Genomic DNA, 15881 nt, shown 5'->3' with positions numbered 1-15881 from the left:
CGCCAGATGCATTAAAAAACTAGAAAGTGAGAAGAAAAAAAGTTTTAAACTTGCAGAACGTGGTGCATAATTTTGCGTTTCTTGCACTCAGAACGCCTCTTAGACTTTCAAACTTGGCCCTATAAAACTAAGAACAGCATCGAATGGTTCTGCTTTACAGTTTTCAGTGGTATGTGCGGAATACAATGAGTCCACTCGGAAGCTTGTACACTTTTATTTTACCCTCATACTTTGGTTGCAACGGCTACAACAACAAAGCGGAGTCTGATGAGCAGGAAGCTTTCCATTGTTTTACAAAGTCCTTCTGAAAGTGTAGACAAATATGCCGATCTAGTGTAAGAAACCCAAAACAATTAATAAAGAACCTGCAATGTGCTGCCATCTATGAAAAATAGCCAGAAATAGCCATTCATAGAGTGTCCGGCGAATCTCCGGTCACTTCGACTTTGGCCTTGGCCGTCGTGGCCAGCGGATCGCCAGCTGTGGAAGCGAATGGGTTAATATGTTATGCTTTAGAAGTTAATTCACCAAAAGCACATAGCTGGAAAATTTTACTGAAAGCAGATTCTGACAGGACCATACTGCAGTGTTGCTGCAGCGATGGTGCAGCAATGAAGTTAAAATGAAGTCAGACTGCAAACTGCATGATTTTTTAAAATATGTTTATTTTTGGGGTATAGCAACAACTGATGAATGCACAATGAGTAAATCTACAAACAAAAAAGAAGGTAATGTCAGGTTCATGAAGCATGCCGTGTCGCTTAATATTATATGACATTAGAAATGTGACATGATTGGAACAAAGCTCAGCCACACTGAAGAGTGAAGCCATAACAGCGGTGCAGTCCTTGACTTCTCCTTTCTTGGCTTTCGGTATCAAGCATGCATGCACAGTAATTATCAAGGAATATGTATGGTAGGCTATTTAAAATGGTCCTTGAAGTACATCACACCACTGAACAAAAAAGCATCGACCTAACAATCCCAGCGTGACTTCCTGTTCTTCCGCCTTTCCTCTTTAGAGGTGCCACTCGGCTGCTGTCCTTGTTGCTGCCCCGAGTCTGAGCCGAAAGATCTGTGCTGGCTCGAACTGTCCTGAGAATGAGGACGAGTGCTGGAGTCGCTCCCTTGTGAATCTTGATGTGCCTCGGTCTTGGAGGCTGGTGACGTAAACTGCAGTGGCGAAGGTACAGCGAATGGAACAGGAGGAGTGAACGGTGCGTGGCGCGGTGGCGAAGGTGGTCGACGGGGTGGTGAACGTGGCAGTCCGAGCTTCCACGAAGTGTCCGTAGCTGCTGTGAACTGAGACTTGTACTGAGCCTGTAAAATACAATGCACACAAGGTCACTGCGTGTGATGTGTTGCAAATCAAGACATAGGCTGTATCGAGGAAACCATGATATTTCCGGATTTTACAACACGGATGAACATAATGGCAAACGCCGGCAAGGTAAACTATCTGAAACGACAAAATTTTAGTTACATACGCTTTGCTTCATAAGGAGTCTTGCCTTTACATTGGAACAACAAATGCAAGCCCATGCAGTAACCATTGTAGATAGAGCAACACAAATTTTGCATACAGCTACAAAGTTTATTATAACTGACATAAATGTTGCCTTATGATTAATGTCATCTGAAAACAGATTAAAATGCGACAGCTCCAATATTAATGTTGTATTCACTGAAATGCAATACCTGCAGCCACAGCTGGGTGCATAACATTCTGTATAGTACGAGAATCTCTAGGGTTGTTTGATTTAAGAGTGAAAAGAACACTGAAGTAAAGTACATCAGTAAGAATTGGCTAGACATATATTCCTTACACACAGTTTAGCTGGCTTTATTGCCTTGAGAATATTGTGGTAAAACGTACCAAATGGTTCATACTATTCAATAAATGAGATGCCTGCAAAAAAGAAAACTGAGGAAGAAAGTCATTTGGGGATTCCTAGACGCAACAAGCGACTCCTAGCAGTCCAAATGCAGCTGTGTAATGAAGGTTCGAATGAAATCGTAAACCGGTTTCTCTCTAGCCTTGCGTGACCTCCAGCACTAAATGTGCGAGAAGACAGCACACTTGAAACCACAGCCATCTCGGCTCACCCAACTTTGCACCTACTGCAGATTACCTCAAAGATAGGGCGCGTGCGGCCCTGACAGCCATGCGCAGTCATGGCTGGGCTTGACGAGAAGCTGCACACACACCTTCCCCCCACTCCCCCCCTACCATGCGCTTGATCATGCTACCACGCTTTTCTAATTTCATCACCCCACCTAATTTCCTGCAGTCCTTGACAGCGCTTCCCTTCCCTTGGCACCCAATCTGTAACCCTAATTGTCTACCAGTTACCTGCCCTACGTAATAAGATGGCCTGCCCAGCTCCATTCTTTCCTCTTAATGTCAGGTAGAAAATCGGCTACACCTGTTTGCTCTCTGATCCACATTGCTCTCTTCCCGTCTCTTAACATTGCCTAACATGTTTTGTTCCATCGCTCTCTATGCGGTCCTTAACTTGTGCTGAAGCGTCTTTGTTAACCTCCAAATTTCTGCCCCATCAGTAGAAGTTCGTTAATTGATTTCACAGCAAATGCTTCGAATGTCGAATTATCGAGGGTTCAAGAAAACAATAAACAAATGCTTGTCAACACGCATTTGCCAGCAATTGTTTCTATTTTGTAACAATGCGGAAGCTGCAATTCTCGTCATCGCGACTGTAGAGCTACCAGTTCGCGACTTCCTTCCTGCGGCCGCGGCGCGCGTGTTCCTGAGACGCGTTTTTCACTACATCCCGTTTAGCCAATCGCCGCCCATCGCCGGTGCACAACCGCTCTTTGCACTGAGTCTTTCCTCAACGTGATTGCACGGCGACCTTGCGGTTCTCACGCACGCATAGAAAATACCGTTTGGCAACTGCGGACGAAACCTGTCGATTCGCCGCGATCTCTGGCGATACCCACATTCAAAGCGCTGTTTCGGAATCTTCAAGACGATCGTCTCTCATAACATTAGGCACCAAATAACATCCAGTCCGTCGCTTGTTCCTAATCGCGGTCATTCTTTCCTCTTAATGTCAGGTAGAAAATCGGCTACACCTGTTTGCTCTCTGATCCACATTGCTCTCTTAACATTGCCTAACATGTTTTGTTCCATCGCTCTCTATGCGGTCCTTAACTTGTGCTGAAGCGTCTTTGTTAACCTCCAAATTTCTGCCCCATCAGTAACACCTTGTTAATTCGGTTTTCACGAGACCGAAAATAAATGTTTACATTAAGCGAATGTCGAATTATCGAGGGTATCAAGCAAACAATTAACAAATGGTTATATATCAACACGCTTTTATTTACTGAATGAATCAGCAAATCCCGTTTCTATATTGTAAAAAAAGCAGTGTGGAAGCTGCAATTCACGTCCTCTTGTGAATGATTAGCACTGGCAGCTGCGAATGCCTCATGACTTCTTTTGCAGCAAGGCCGAGGCGCACGTCTTCATCTAAGACATACTTTTCACTACCGCACGTACAACCCGATTATTTATTCGCTAGTGTACTGTTCGCCAACACATCGTCCGTCCATCATGATGTAGCCGGTGCTCTTCATCGCGGGCAGCTTTGCACGGAGTAAAAACGAAACTACCATTTGCTGCAACAACTGCGGACAAAAAAGCAGTCGCTATCGACACGATCATGGATGGCGACTACACTACTTTGAAGGCACGTGGCAGACTTGCACAGAGTCATAACGAAGCTGTTTGCCGCAACCGCTGCAGACTACAGATGGCGACGACACAGTTATAAAGGCACATGGCCAACGCAGTGTTATGCAGCGGCGATAAATGCAAGAATAAAGGCTTCAAATGCCCAAATAGGCACGAAGCGTTCTGCAGTGCTGTCATTCACGTACGATTTTATCTGACGACTATGGCGATGCAAACACCGCCGCTTTGTTTTAGTTGTGCGCTAGAGCTGTTATTACTGTTTTGCGTCGCACATTTGTGGCACTCCCTGAACTCCAAGAGTTGTCCAAATTAACCAATGTGCGGCCAAATACGTCTGAATTAACGTGAGTTTGATTGCATTAAATCATGCATACACCTGCCAGATCCAGACGACAAGTCTGAATTATCCGATTTTTCTGAATTTATAAAGGTCGAATGAATAGGTTTTACTGTACCGCTAGGCTCCCATTTATGATTTAGTAATGCGTGCCATATGTGCTCCAATCCATGTTATTGACCTCAAGTAAAAGCGAAGTAGGTCTTTGAGCAAAAATTAAGAAGAAAAAGTGCTTACCTGGAAAGCTGCCCGCATGGAGGACAGCCTATCTGTCTGAGGACCGGCCCCGTGGCGAGGCATGGAGGCGGATGAGGTTACATTGCTGCTGGCACTAATGTCAGAGGAAGTCTTGTTTCCTGAAGCAGCCACAAACCTCGGTCCTGAGAGCACACTCGCGGTATAGCTGCCCAGCCCAGCCATGGGTCCAGCTGCAGGAGCCTGCCTCTGGAGTCCACCACTCTGTTTAGATCAACAAAACGGCAGTTTTACACAGAGAGCTTAGGAGACAAACTGATTTCTCTGCATATTACTCCATCATTCACTCATTCTCGAACAAATCATGAAGGATCTGCAGGCAAAGAAAGCTGTCATTAACTATCCGGGGCAGCTTGAAGGAAGCATTTTACCCATGGGTAAGTTTACCCAATGCTATAAAGACTTTGTACAAGTGATAGCAAATTGTTGAATGACAAAATGAATTACACTTGCACAACACTTTCCATCACCCTTAAACACGTCCTATGCAACAATTTACCATCACTCATGCAAAATAGCTCAACCATGAGCAATTTCTACCACTGGGTAAGATGCCTTGTACAAGCAGCCTCTGCACTCAGGCACTAATTGCACCTGCTCATTGGAATTGAGCTTAAACGAGATATGCGCTAAAAATTTGCAATGGAAATGGGTTGTGTTTGCTGAACGCACAGCCTGATGTACTCCAGGTATCACACAATACAGCAATCTACACTGCACAGGTCATGTGTGGCTTGAACTGCTGGTTGCTGGTAGTCAGGCTTGTGACAGGCTGGAAATCCTGGTAGTACAGAGACAACTGATGTGTGCTCACCCAAGTAAAGACTTGAAGTTTGCTAACTTTGAGTGATGTCTAGAAAACAAGTAATCTCAGAGCAGCTTAAAAAGCAGCCCATAGTGGCAGTCAAGTTTTTATGCCTGTGCAACTTCACTTCAAGATGCTTTCGACTTGCTTTATGAATGTACCATTTCAAGCATGCTGATTTTGAAGAGATTAACAACCACAGGTGGCAGAAAATAACAGTGTTAAAGAATCACAGTTTGGTGTGGAGTTAGACTGCTTCGTCATTAAACTTGGCAGCTACATGACGTATAGAGAGTTAAGAACACTGTGTCACTAACCATAAATAAAAGTGAAGGCATGCATGAAAATGAAAACAGCAGCAACTTTGATCACGGCAGCATTCAACACAGACAGGTTATGCATATCATGTCTGGGGCAAGACGTCCTTGGCAGCCAAAACTTTGGTCACTGTTAGACAATGGCCAATGGGATGTGCAGGCATGCCACATTGTTTTCTCAAAAGGAGCCTGGAATAAACCGTCACACTTTGATCCTCGATTTTCACACACTACACTAAGAGGCATGGTGCTATCAGTCTGAGAAGCAAACACACTCACACTGTTGGCGCTGCCAAGGCCCGGCCGCTCCCTTGTTCTGAAACCAAGTCCATGGCCTCCCACATTGAGTTTCTTGCCATTGCCTTGTTTGAAGCGTGATTTCTTGAACCACTGGCTCTGTAAAAACGAAAAATACTCCAATTCAGAAATTACTGCTTTGTGCAGATAATTCTTAAGGCTCAGGAATAACTCCTGCTGGTATTTCACAGCCTAACACAAACATTAAAAGTACTTTAGGACGTAATGACAGGCTGTATGGCTGTTCGTAACTTTGACAAGGTATACACTGAGAAAGATGGTGTGCAGTGGTAAAAGGAAATAAATCTTGAGTACTGCTTTAATTTGAATACTGTATTTGCTCGCATAATGAATGCATTTTTTCCCCTGAAAAATATGCGCAAAGTTGGGGGGTGGGTGCGGTGCGTTCATTATGCGGGGTAAAATTTTGAGCAATTTTTTTTCCACAGCCACCTCTAAAAAAGTGGTAGTTTCGCCCGAAAGGCAAACCATCGATTGCGATAGCAAATGTATGGACAGCTACACGAAGTAAGGATAATAGTTTTATCAGCCGTATAAACTTGCAAACATTCGCTAACTATGTAAATTAACAAGCATGGTGTCAGTGCACACAGGCAAACACTCACTGTCAAATCGTTGGCGTGAAGAAGCGCAGCAGCAACAGCGAGCGAAGTGACCTTCGTGCTGTGTATCGCTTCAATGCAAATTGAGCGGTGAGAACGGAGCACGCACAAGGGTATAAGCTGCTGTTGCACTGCTAGACTCAGCTCTCGACGCAGATTGCTTTCAAGGCGTACGCGGCCACGCAATGCTCAGTTGCTGCACTCCCCCCCCCCCCCTCCTTTCCTCCCGCCGGCCGCCATACGCGCGATGGAATACGGCGCGTTTCCTCCCCACTTTCCTCCCTCGAACGCAGGAGATTGAGGCGCGATCGTCGGCGTCGAAGGCAAAAATGCAAAAAATGGCAATAATTGCTGCCGCAATAAATGTAGGAGACAAACGGTACGATTCGGCGTCCGATACAAGCGTGCTCGCCCGACGACATATCAGACGTCGAATCGTACCGTGTCTCTCCTACTTCACGGCAGCAAAGTTCAGGGTGCATTCACTATGCGAGGAAAAGAAAAAAAAAACACTTCTTGACTGGACAACTGGGGGCTGTGTTTATTATGCGAGTGAGTCCATTATGCGAGTAAATACGGTATACGAGGGCTGTACCGAAGATCTCGGCCTAACATTGAAAACTTGTGCAGCGACACCAAACCTTGCTTTATGTGTCAGGCACCCTTCAAAAATCACCCCACAAGATTTCGTGGATTGGTGGTGCACAGTATGATTGTGCCAGCCTCTGGTAGGTGTTAATACAAGCAGTCAAATCAATATGGAGAGCTTGAAAGCATGTGTGGTTATGGAATTCTTGATTCAGAAGGGGCTAACTGCAGCTGAGATACATCACATGTTGGAATGTCCTCTCCTACTTCATTTGTGCAGTGACATCAAACTTTCTTTTATGGTTAAGGCACCCTTCAAAAGTTGCTGCACAAAAATTCATGGACAGGTGGTGCACAAACAGTTTTGGTGTGATCCTGGCGGCTGGATGTCCTTTCTTATAACATAGTAAAAAAAAAAAACGGGCTGCTGTATTCAAGCAAGGACAGAACAGCATTGAAGACTGCAGGGTGTTGTTTTCTAAGAGAGATAGTAATACAGTTGAGCCCGTTTATAACGAACTCGGCAGTTCCGCGAAAAGTGGTCATTATATCAGTAGTTCATTATACAGGGTGTTTCAGCGAACACTTTCAAAATTTATTTAAGGTTGCCTGTGGCAGATAGCCCAATTCTAGTTAATGAGCTGGTCTACTCGAAGAGGCGGACATTACTTGCACAAAAAATTGGAATGCATAATCAACTAATTAATAAAAGTTCACTAATTAAGTTTTAACTAATTACCTGATGGCCCATATTGCAATTTACAAATTGTAGCCGTGGAGTTCGCAAGGCGGATTCACTTAGAATTAATTCTGAGGATGACACCAGTTTCGAGATATTAATTCCCGAACTTTGCGGAGAAATGCACTGGCGTTCCAGTTAAGTTTGTGCTTCAATGCATAAAACGATGTTTTGTTAAGCAAGTAACTGGAATGCCAACGCATTTCTCCGCAAAGTTCAGGAATTAATATCTCGAAACTGGTGTCATCCCGAGAATTCGTTCCAAGTGGATCCGACTTGCGAACTCCACGGCAACAATTTGTAAATTGCAATATGGGCCATCAGGCAATTAGTAAAAAAATTAATTAGTAAATTTTTGTTAATTATTTGATTATGCATTTCAATTTCTTGTGCAAGTAATGTCCGCCTCTTCGAGTAGACCAGCTCATGAACTAGAAGTGTGCTATCTGCCACAGGCAACCTTTAAGAATTTTTGAAAGTGTTCGCTGAAACACCCTGTATATGAACTTGCCCTTAAAACTCTAAAAAATTAACCGCACTGAAGCTGACGTCAGCAGTTACTATTCAGCGGCACTTTGGTACGAAAACCAGATTTTCAGTGTCATTTTTGTTCATGGTGCGTTCCCACACCTAGCTGCAAACTTCCATTAGAAATGTCCGTCTGCAGAACGAAATGCGGCGTCATGTAGCTCTTTCAAAATGGTGCCCGGTTCCAATCACCTGCCATTTCGAAACTGCAAGCGCAGCCAGCATTTTTTATTCGAGAGCTTGTGATATACACGAGAGCGAAGCGTTCTAGTTGCCCGGAAGTGTAAACTTTGGAAACCATTGCGGCATGCCTCCATTCTGCGAAGGTCTCAGACATCATGGTCTCGGCATTACGACTGCGTGTCAGCCACATAAGAGCTGTAAAATTACGTCATCTATCTTGCTTTGGGCGAAAAAAATGCGATGTTCGAAAGGCAATACGTCACCACGAACCGTTATCAGCAATTGGCAACGCGCAATCGAAGCGCCGCCGAATTGTGATCTCCTGATAACGGCGTAGTAACCGCCGACCCTTTGCAACATGGCGTGGCATCAATGCGTGGCGCAGCGTTCTCACCGACTCAGGCCACGTTGACAGGAACGCTTGAGCAGCCATTGTTCCCATGGTGGAAAGACATAGGTGGTCATTCCAAATCGTTCAAAGAGGTGTAATGCACATGGTGCCACACGGACAATTGCACGAAAATGGGACTGACGCCAGTTGTGGCATTCGATATTGCAGTGGCGCCCACACCAGCGCATGCCCTGGAGACATGCCTCAAAAACGTGACCTTCTTCGCCAGGAGCGTAGCCGGAGGGGGGGGGGGGTACAACCCCCCCCCCCCCACTTACACACCCTTTTTTCTCGTCGCTTCGCGCTGACATAATTCAAGAAACCGGTGCTACTATCACACTTTCATTCCTGGGCACTTCCGTTTGGGTTGGTAATTTACAGCGAATCATGTCTGCATATGGAAAAAGAAACTGTAACAGTGTTTGTCAAGGCTTTGATACTCTGCGAGGTTTTGGGCGAGAATGCGGCAGCCGCATTTTAGATGAAGACGAAAATGCTCGAGGCCCGTTTAGATTTAGGTGCACGTTAAAGAACCCAGGTGGCCTAAATTTCCGGTATACATTTCCGCCGCTACCCTTCAGGTGCCGGTTAGGCCGCGCTCGCGCAGGATCAAAAACCAGCAATGTACACACGAAGGGGTTGATGATAGTAGTGAAATTCCACCGACTCGCAATAGAATGCACGAAACAGACAGCCGACAAGCATGAATTACTGCTGTGCGCAGTACAACGTAAGTAAACTCTTGTTGCAGGCGCCGACAGTTCTCGTCGGAGTTCACGCGTCCTGAGAAATTGATTATGTGCACTATGCACTGAACAAGACCGGAGTTCATTCCTGCATCACTAGTACACCAATCAGTCGAGATTCTGTGAGGTACAAGGCCGCTTCCTGTTTGCACCAGCGTAATTAGTGAAGCAGAAATGAGTTGCACGCACTACTTAATATGCGTACACATGCCATATCTATGCTGTGTGGTGAAATATTCTGTACAATTCTGAATCTGTTGACGTAAAGGCAAATGACGGCTGCACGCTCACACACAGCGGAAGACACAGCGGTCCATGCACTTGCCGCAGGAAATGCAACCCTCTCGTATGAGGGAGCAGGGCGACGAAAGCTTCGAAAAAAAAAAAAAAAAAGCATTACGCTTTCTTGCGCGTATTTAAGTTTTATAGCGCAAAGACGCAGCGAACAAGCTATTGCATGGGAGTAGGTATATAGCCTGGTCACACGTGCATTTTCACGTGTATAGCCGTCCTTGACTTGCGAAACGCACTTCGCCCCGACGAGGACGACGCCATCTACGCTTAACGGAGATGAACAATTAATGATGTCTTCTCCGATCGGGCGGGTCGTCTCAATGATGCGTTTTCGAAGACTGGTCCATTCAGTGGCGCGATGAGAGACCGTTGCTCCAAACGCCCACTGTACCTGTCGTACTTACTGTATTTTACTGAGCTTACTTTACGTTTTACTTAATTTCTTCACAAGCACACGTAAGGGGGGGGGGGTCCCATGTCTTTGATATACATGTATAGAGTCTGCTTAAACTACCGATATTTATTATCGAACCCGTCACATAGAGGAAAGCAGACGCTTGCCCCCCCCCCTCTCGGGCCGGTGAACCCCCCCCCCGGAAAAAATTTCTGGCTACGCCCCTGTTCTTCGCGGCCTCCAAAATCCATACGAGGTGGTCGGCTGCTCATTGCGAAGGCTGTGTGCTTAGTTTGGTCGTGCTTCCCCTGCTTTGGCACTTTGCGTGTGCCCTCTTTTTACCATGACTGGGTTCGAAGCGTTCGTCGTAGCAGTAGGGCGATTTAAAAAAATGTGTATCTGGAAGCTGTTTCCATAGGGAGGGTTGGAATCAAAAATGCACTGAAATGTGGTCATTATAACCGATAGATCATTATATCTGGGATCGTTATAAGTGGGTTTGTACGCTGACAAATTCTTGTTGGTAACAACACATGGCTAACACAACAACACAACCATAACTTTGAGCCAAAAATCGGGCTCAAAGTTATGGTTTCTTTATAACCGCATGGCTGTACTATCATCCTCAATGGCTGAAGCAGGCATTGACGCCACGCTGTGCAAGTGGACTGCGGACTCATAGGCGAGCATCCCAGAGGAACTTGCGTGCTGTGCTTTTAAAAAGTGCGGCATTTTGAATGCGCTAGATGGTGCAGGAGCTGACTGCCTCTGGGAAGAGTTCTCAGATAAGGAACTGTCAAAGACAGTGCAACTGAGGACATTGAAGTGTGAAGTCCAATGCAAATAAATGTTTTCGCTGAGTTTGTCCCACTTGTATTATACGTGGATAAAACTTATTATTTTTTTTCTTGGCTTTCTGCTATCCCTAAATCTTGCTTCGTATTGACATGCATACTAGATTTTCTTTTTCCGGTGACTGCATTTCACCAGCTAACAAATGTTGAAAGTTATTGCTCAGCGCAAGATGTGCATGCGTCGGAACATTCTCGATTGTTGTTGCCAATTCTATCTGTTGCCCATGTTGCTGAACCTTGTGTAATCAGACTGCATGCACAACGCGAATAGTGTTGTACATTCGGGAAGGGACGTGGGCACCAGCGGTTACGCTGGAATTTTTTACAAGTCATGCATAAATAACCGATGCACTTGGCCCACAGATAACATTTCCATGATCGACACATGTACTCATCACTATCGTTCTGCTCGAGTATAACTTATTTTTTGGGGCACAGTTGGTTCCCTCAACAATAAGAGCTAGTTTTGTGAATCACCGTTGTGCCATGGTCCGATTCTTTATCATCACGACAATGTGACAGTATTATATGTGGGTTCATATAATATGCAGGTTTTTATGGAGAATGCATGTGCTTGCTGCTTGTAGTTCCTCTTGGTTTCACATGTTCAGAACAAAATTCCTTGGTGCTTGTGTTTTCAAGCAGCCAAAATGAGGGTCTGTTTGTTTTGCAAATGCAGCCAACTACTAAGAGCGAAAACCTGTCACTGTTGTTTGTTGTCACCTGCATGGCAAGGTCCATCAGCTGCTGAGGTACGTGCTGGCTGGCCCCTTCCAAGTTACGCACGAGGTGGCCAGCAAACTCCTTCTCTTTGTCCATGATCAGTGTGTATGCCACCCCTTTCTCACCTAGAATAGGGAATACAATGCAATGGGCAGTGCTCAGCACATGTAGATAGTAGTTTCGGCCTAGCTATAACTCTGGTAGTGACGAGCTCTTTTAAACTTAAACATGCTCAAGCATATGACTAAACAGGTGAACACCCTCATTAGCAAGACATTAAAAATCAACTTACAAATTCAAATACAAGCGTGTAAAACACGGGTGACCTTGCACACTCTCATTTATCAGTGGTGTATCTATACCTCGTATGTCTTACAAACTTGCGATTTCATGCACACTGTGACGGGCTTACATGTGCTCAACACACCTTGAGTTTTCTTTTAGACAACTCTAAAGTGAAAAAAAAAAAAAAAATTAAATTATGGGGTTTTACGTGCCAAAACCACAATCTGATTATGAGGCACGCCGTAGTGGAGGACTCCGGAAATTTGGACCACCTGGGGTTTTTTAACGTGCACCTAAATCTAAGTACACGGGTGCTTTCGCATTTCGCCCCCATCGAAATGCGGCCGCCGTGGTCGGGATTAGCGTACACAAGCAAACATGAATAGATCACACTCCGATGACTGCAGACAACCGCTGTCAAAACGCCGGCGTGAGCAAGCGCTTTAGCAGCAGTGAGCGAAGGTTCGTGCTGTCTTTCGCTTCAACGGAAACAGCGGCGAAAGCACAGCGCATACAGAGGTAGGAGCCGTGTGCAGATCGCTTTCCAGATATGGTGCGCGCGACTGCCCGCAGCCATGCACAAGTACGCTGCTGCTGGCAGAGTAGAAGCCGCACCCCCTCCCTCCCGCACTGCCTTCCCGCGTTCCTCCTTTCGCGTGCGAGATTGGGCCGCCAGCTCCCCTTGTGCCCGGTCGCAAGATACGCCGTTGGTGCCACAGTACAACGTCACCCCTTCTCACTCCCTCCCATCCCCCCACAGCCTTTCGCGTGACGGAAGACGTAGCGTTTGCTCTCCCCCATGCATTCGCTCTGCATGAAAGCATGCGTCCCTCACACGCTTTCACTCGCACATACAGTATACGGCACACGGCGACGATTTTATCGCACTTGGACTTTATACGGAACCTCACGGCGACGGTGATGCTGACGGCAGGAATCCGCATGGAGTGACCATATAATTGCTATCTCAATAAAAGTTTTGTGTTACCTGCACGGCCAGTCCTGCCAACTCTGTGCGTGTGGGTGTCGATGTCACGAGCGATGTCATAGTTCACCACAGTCTTTACGTGGGGGATGTCCAGACCACGTGCTGCACAAGTAGGAGAAAATAGCACCTTGAAGAAATGCACTTCCAATAGAATTTAGCACCAGTTTGCCATGTCTACAAGACTGAAACTACCATGGTGGCCAACATTCATCAGGCCTGGTCGCAGCAGAACACTTTAAGTCGCAGCAGAACACCTTCACCAAAAAAGGAAGGCCCACTCGGGGTCGGCTCTACTTGCAGTAATGCTGCTGATGATGTGAACATGCATACGAGTATTTACACAGTGGCAAGTATGTCTCAGACACAGAGACAACAATGTGGGAGCCACAGATGTATACAAGACTGTACACTCACAGCATTGATTTAATTTACCATGTTTAAGGTTACTACAGCAGCCTGCCACCCATAAGCAGCCAAGTTAGAGAGCTTTAGCTGAGCGTTTATGGTCTGCTCCCTGCGGACCGATGTATTGCAAGAATTTGCATGCATCCGCTCAGCAAGAATGCTAGTGTGCGTGCACACAACGGTCATGCCGGCAGCAGAAGGCAGAATGCTGCCCTTACTCCACTGTATAGCAAATCGAGTGGAGTGTGACGATGTGTCAACTTAGTTTCGTAGCCAATTTGACTGCACGTTGCTTGAGTCTCTGGGACAAGCTTATCATATCATGCTTATTGCTATGACATGCGTACCAAAAATTGAAAATCAATGCAGTTCTTTGCAATGCGCAGTGAGTCAAATGTGAGTGGAATGGACCATCAGCGACGTTCAGCTAAGCCTGTCTATTATTGAATGAGACTGCACAGTGAACAGCTTTTCATTCTCAACTTTGTAAGGTACATGGAGAGAAATGTGATGATTGGTGCAATGGTAAGAACGCAGACTAGAAATGAATGAACTTGGTCTCCTTTCAGTACTTGTGCAAGGCTTGTGTGCTGTGAGATGTTCAAGAAAATGCATTGTGCTCCGCAGGGTATAAGAGCAGGCCTCAGTTATGGCATGGTTTTGCCGCGTAAGAGTGGTTGGATGCATACTTCCACCAAAGCTCAAGACAGACTATCAAGACATCAATTAACCCAGGAAATCGACCATCTACAGCCCTTGACTTGGCAACATTTACCCATGCAATAAAAAATTTTTCTAAGTGGTTGCCATATCCTTAAAGGGACACAAAGCAAATATAAAGTCAAGCTAAAGTGATAGAATAATTCTCGAGAACGTTTAAGGCATCAATATTATCGCGAACAGAGCTTCAGTAATCGAGAAATTTAAGTAAATGCAGGACACAATTTGAGAGTCCCCCAGGACATTTAAGTACTAGCCCGATGAAGTAGGCACTGCTCATTATAATTATGTCACTAGTAACCAACCACTCATAATAAAAAGGTCACTGCATTGCATTAAAGGATGGAAGAAAATGTTACTTGTCCAGTTCTATTCAAACTTTAGAAAAAAAAGAACTCATTGACGTTACCCTTGACAACGACGTGGTCAGTGGAAAGGTTTTGTTTTTGCTCGACTCAGTGCCACCTATGCTTTCGTGTTTTTCTAGTTTCGTTATCGTGTAGTACTGCGCTGGTTTTCCTGGCTCGTGAAACTCACACAAACTGCAAGTAGCAGAGAATGCCCCTTCCATGCGATGTCGCAATTTACTTGAATGGTCTACGCCACTTGACCAAGAGCAGCTGCAGCGGCGAATCCAATGCGCTGTCTTGGCTCGCTTTCTCCATGGCGTTTGCGTGTTGCGCAGGAAACAGCAACGCCTTCTGTTGGTTGTCGTTTAACTCATTGATGGCAGTAAAGGGCAGTGATGCCGTATGCAATGTCACCACTCTCCGCTCAGGCGCAGTCAACTTGAATTGCGCTAAAGCTATACTCAAAATATTTTAAATAAAAAATAATTAAAAAGTTATGCGGACCCTTTAGATGCAATTTTCTCTATAAGTCTTTTCTTGGCAGGAAAAAAATGCTGTGAGGTTTCTGGAATGGTATTTTAGCAGTCCACATTGACTTAATATTTGCCTTTAGTGTCCCTGTAATAAAGTTGAGGTCCAAAGTTCTGTGTAAACACTTCTTTTATGATAGGTGGGATTGTTCTACAATTTTGGGGCTCCAAGTTCTTTTACTCACATATAAGATGTGCTTTCAAAAATATAGTGGAAGCTGTGTCGAAAAGTGGCATTTCATATGTGTAACTGGAAAGAAATAGGCTATGTTTAATATAATTTCATTCTATTTATTTACATTTTATATTCAAGTGGAACTTCAAAGGTATGCCCTAGCAGAGGGCTTTGAACAAATGTGCTATTATACTAGTACATAAATTAATCATGTCAAAGATGCTGCGGTGGTACAGCTTGCAGAAATTACAATTGATATATAGTATTAATATATTGTTCTAGGAATATGATTAGCAAGAGTTTAGACATCACATTTCTCATCTACTAGCAGTATGAAAAATGCTGACTGCAGCACATACCTGCAGATTATATTTAAATTATGTGCTGTCAACTTGTTTTACTGCATACATTTTAGTATAGCTTCATGTGCCATAATGTGATGGTAGGCAAAACCAAAGTAATTCACAGGACAATTAAGTAAATGTTAAACTATATTAAACTTGCAATCTCATAGCAGGGACCGTATTCTGAAACGATCCACTTCGATGATACTATGGCCTTGGCCAACGGCGCGCGCTGGTTGGCTGTTTTAGCAAAATTTGATGAGCCGATTGGCTGGTTGAGCACGAAATCATC

General features: G+C 45.0%; 1 protein-coding gene across 1 annotated transcript in view; it reads right to left on the bottom strand.

The window, feature by feature from the left end:
- Positions 1 to 645: 645 nt before the first annotated feature.
- Positions 646 to 15881, bottom strand: part of LOC119442816 (ATP-dependent RNA helicase DDX42-like) — a 41466-nt gene continuing 26230 nt past the window's right edge. The window contains exons 15-19 of the mRNA XM_037707849.2: positions 13066 to 13167; positions 11793 to 11917; positions 5712 to 5828; positions 4293 to 4514; positions 646 to 1320 (exon numbers count right to left, since the gene is read on the bottom strand). Coding sequence (XP_037563777.1) covers positions 976 to 1320; positions 4293 to 4514; positions 5712 to 5828; positions 11793 to 11917; positions 13066 to 13167 — 911 coding nt within the window. The 3' untranslated portion in view covers positions 646 to 975. The remainder of the gene's footprint in view (positions 1321 to 4292; positions 4515 to 5711; positions 5829 to 11792; positions 11918 to 13065; positions 13168 to 15881) is intronic.

Source organism: Dermacentor silvarum, chromosome 2 (assembly GCF_013339745.2).
Source record: "Dermacentor silvarum isolate Dsil-2018 chromosome 2, BIME_Dsil_1.4, whole genome shotgun sequence".
Classification (NCBI taxonomy): Eukaryota; Metazoa; Arthropoda; class Arachnida; order Ixodida; family Ixodidae; genus Dermacentor; species Dermacentor silvarum.
Note: the sequence above shows the minus strand (reverse complement) of the source record. Positions and strands in the feature narration are given on the sequence as shown.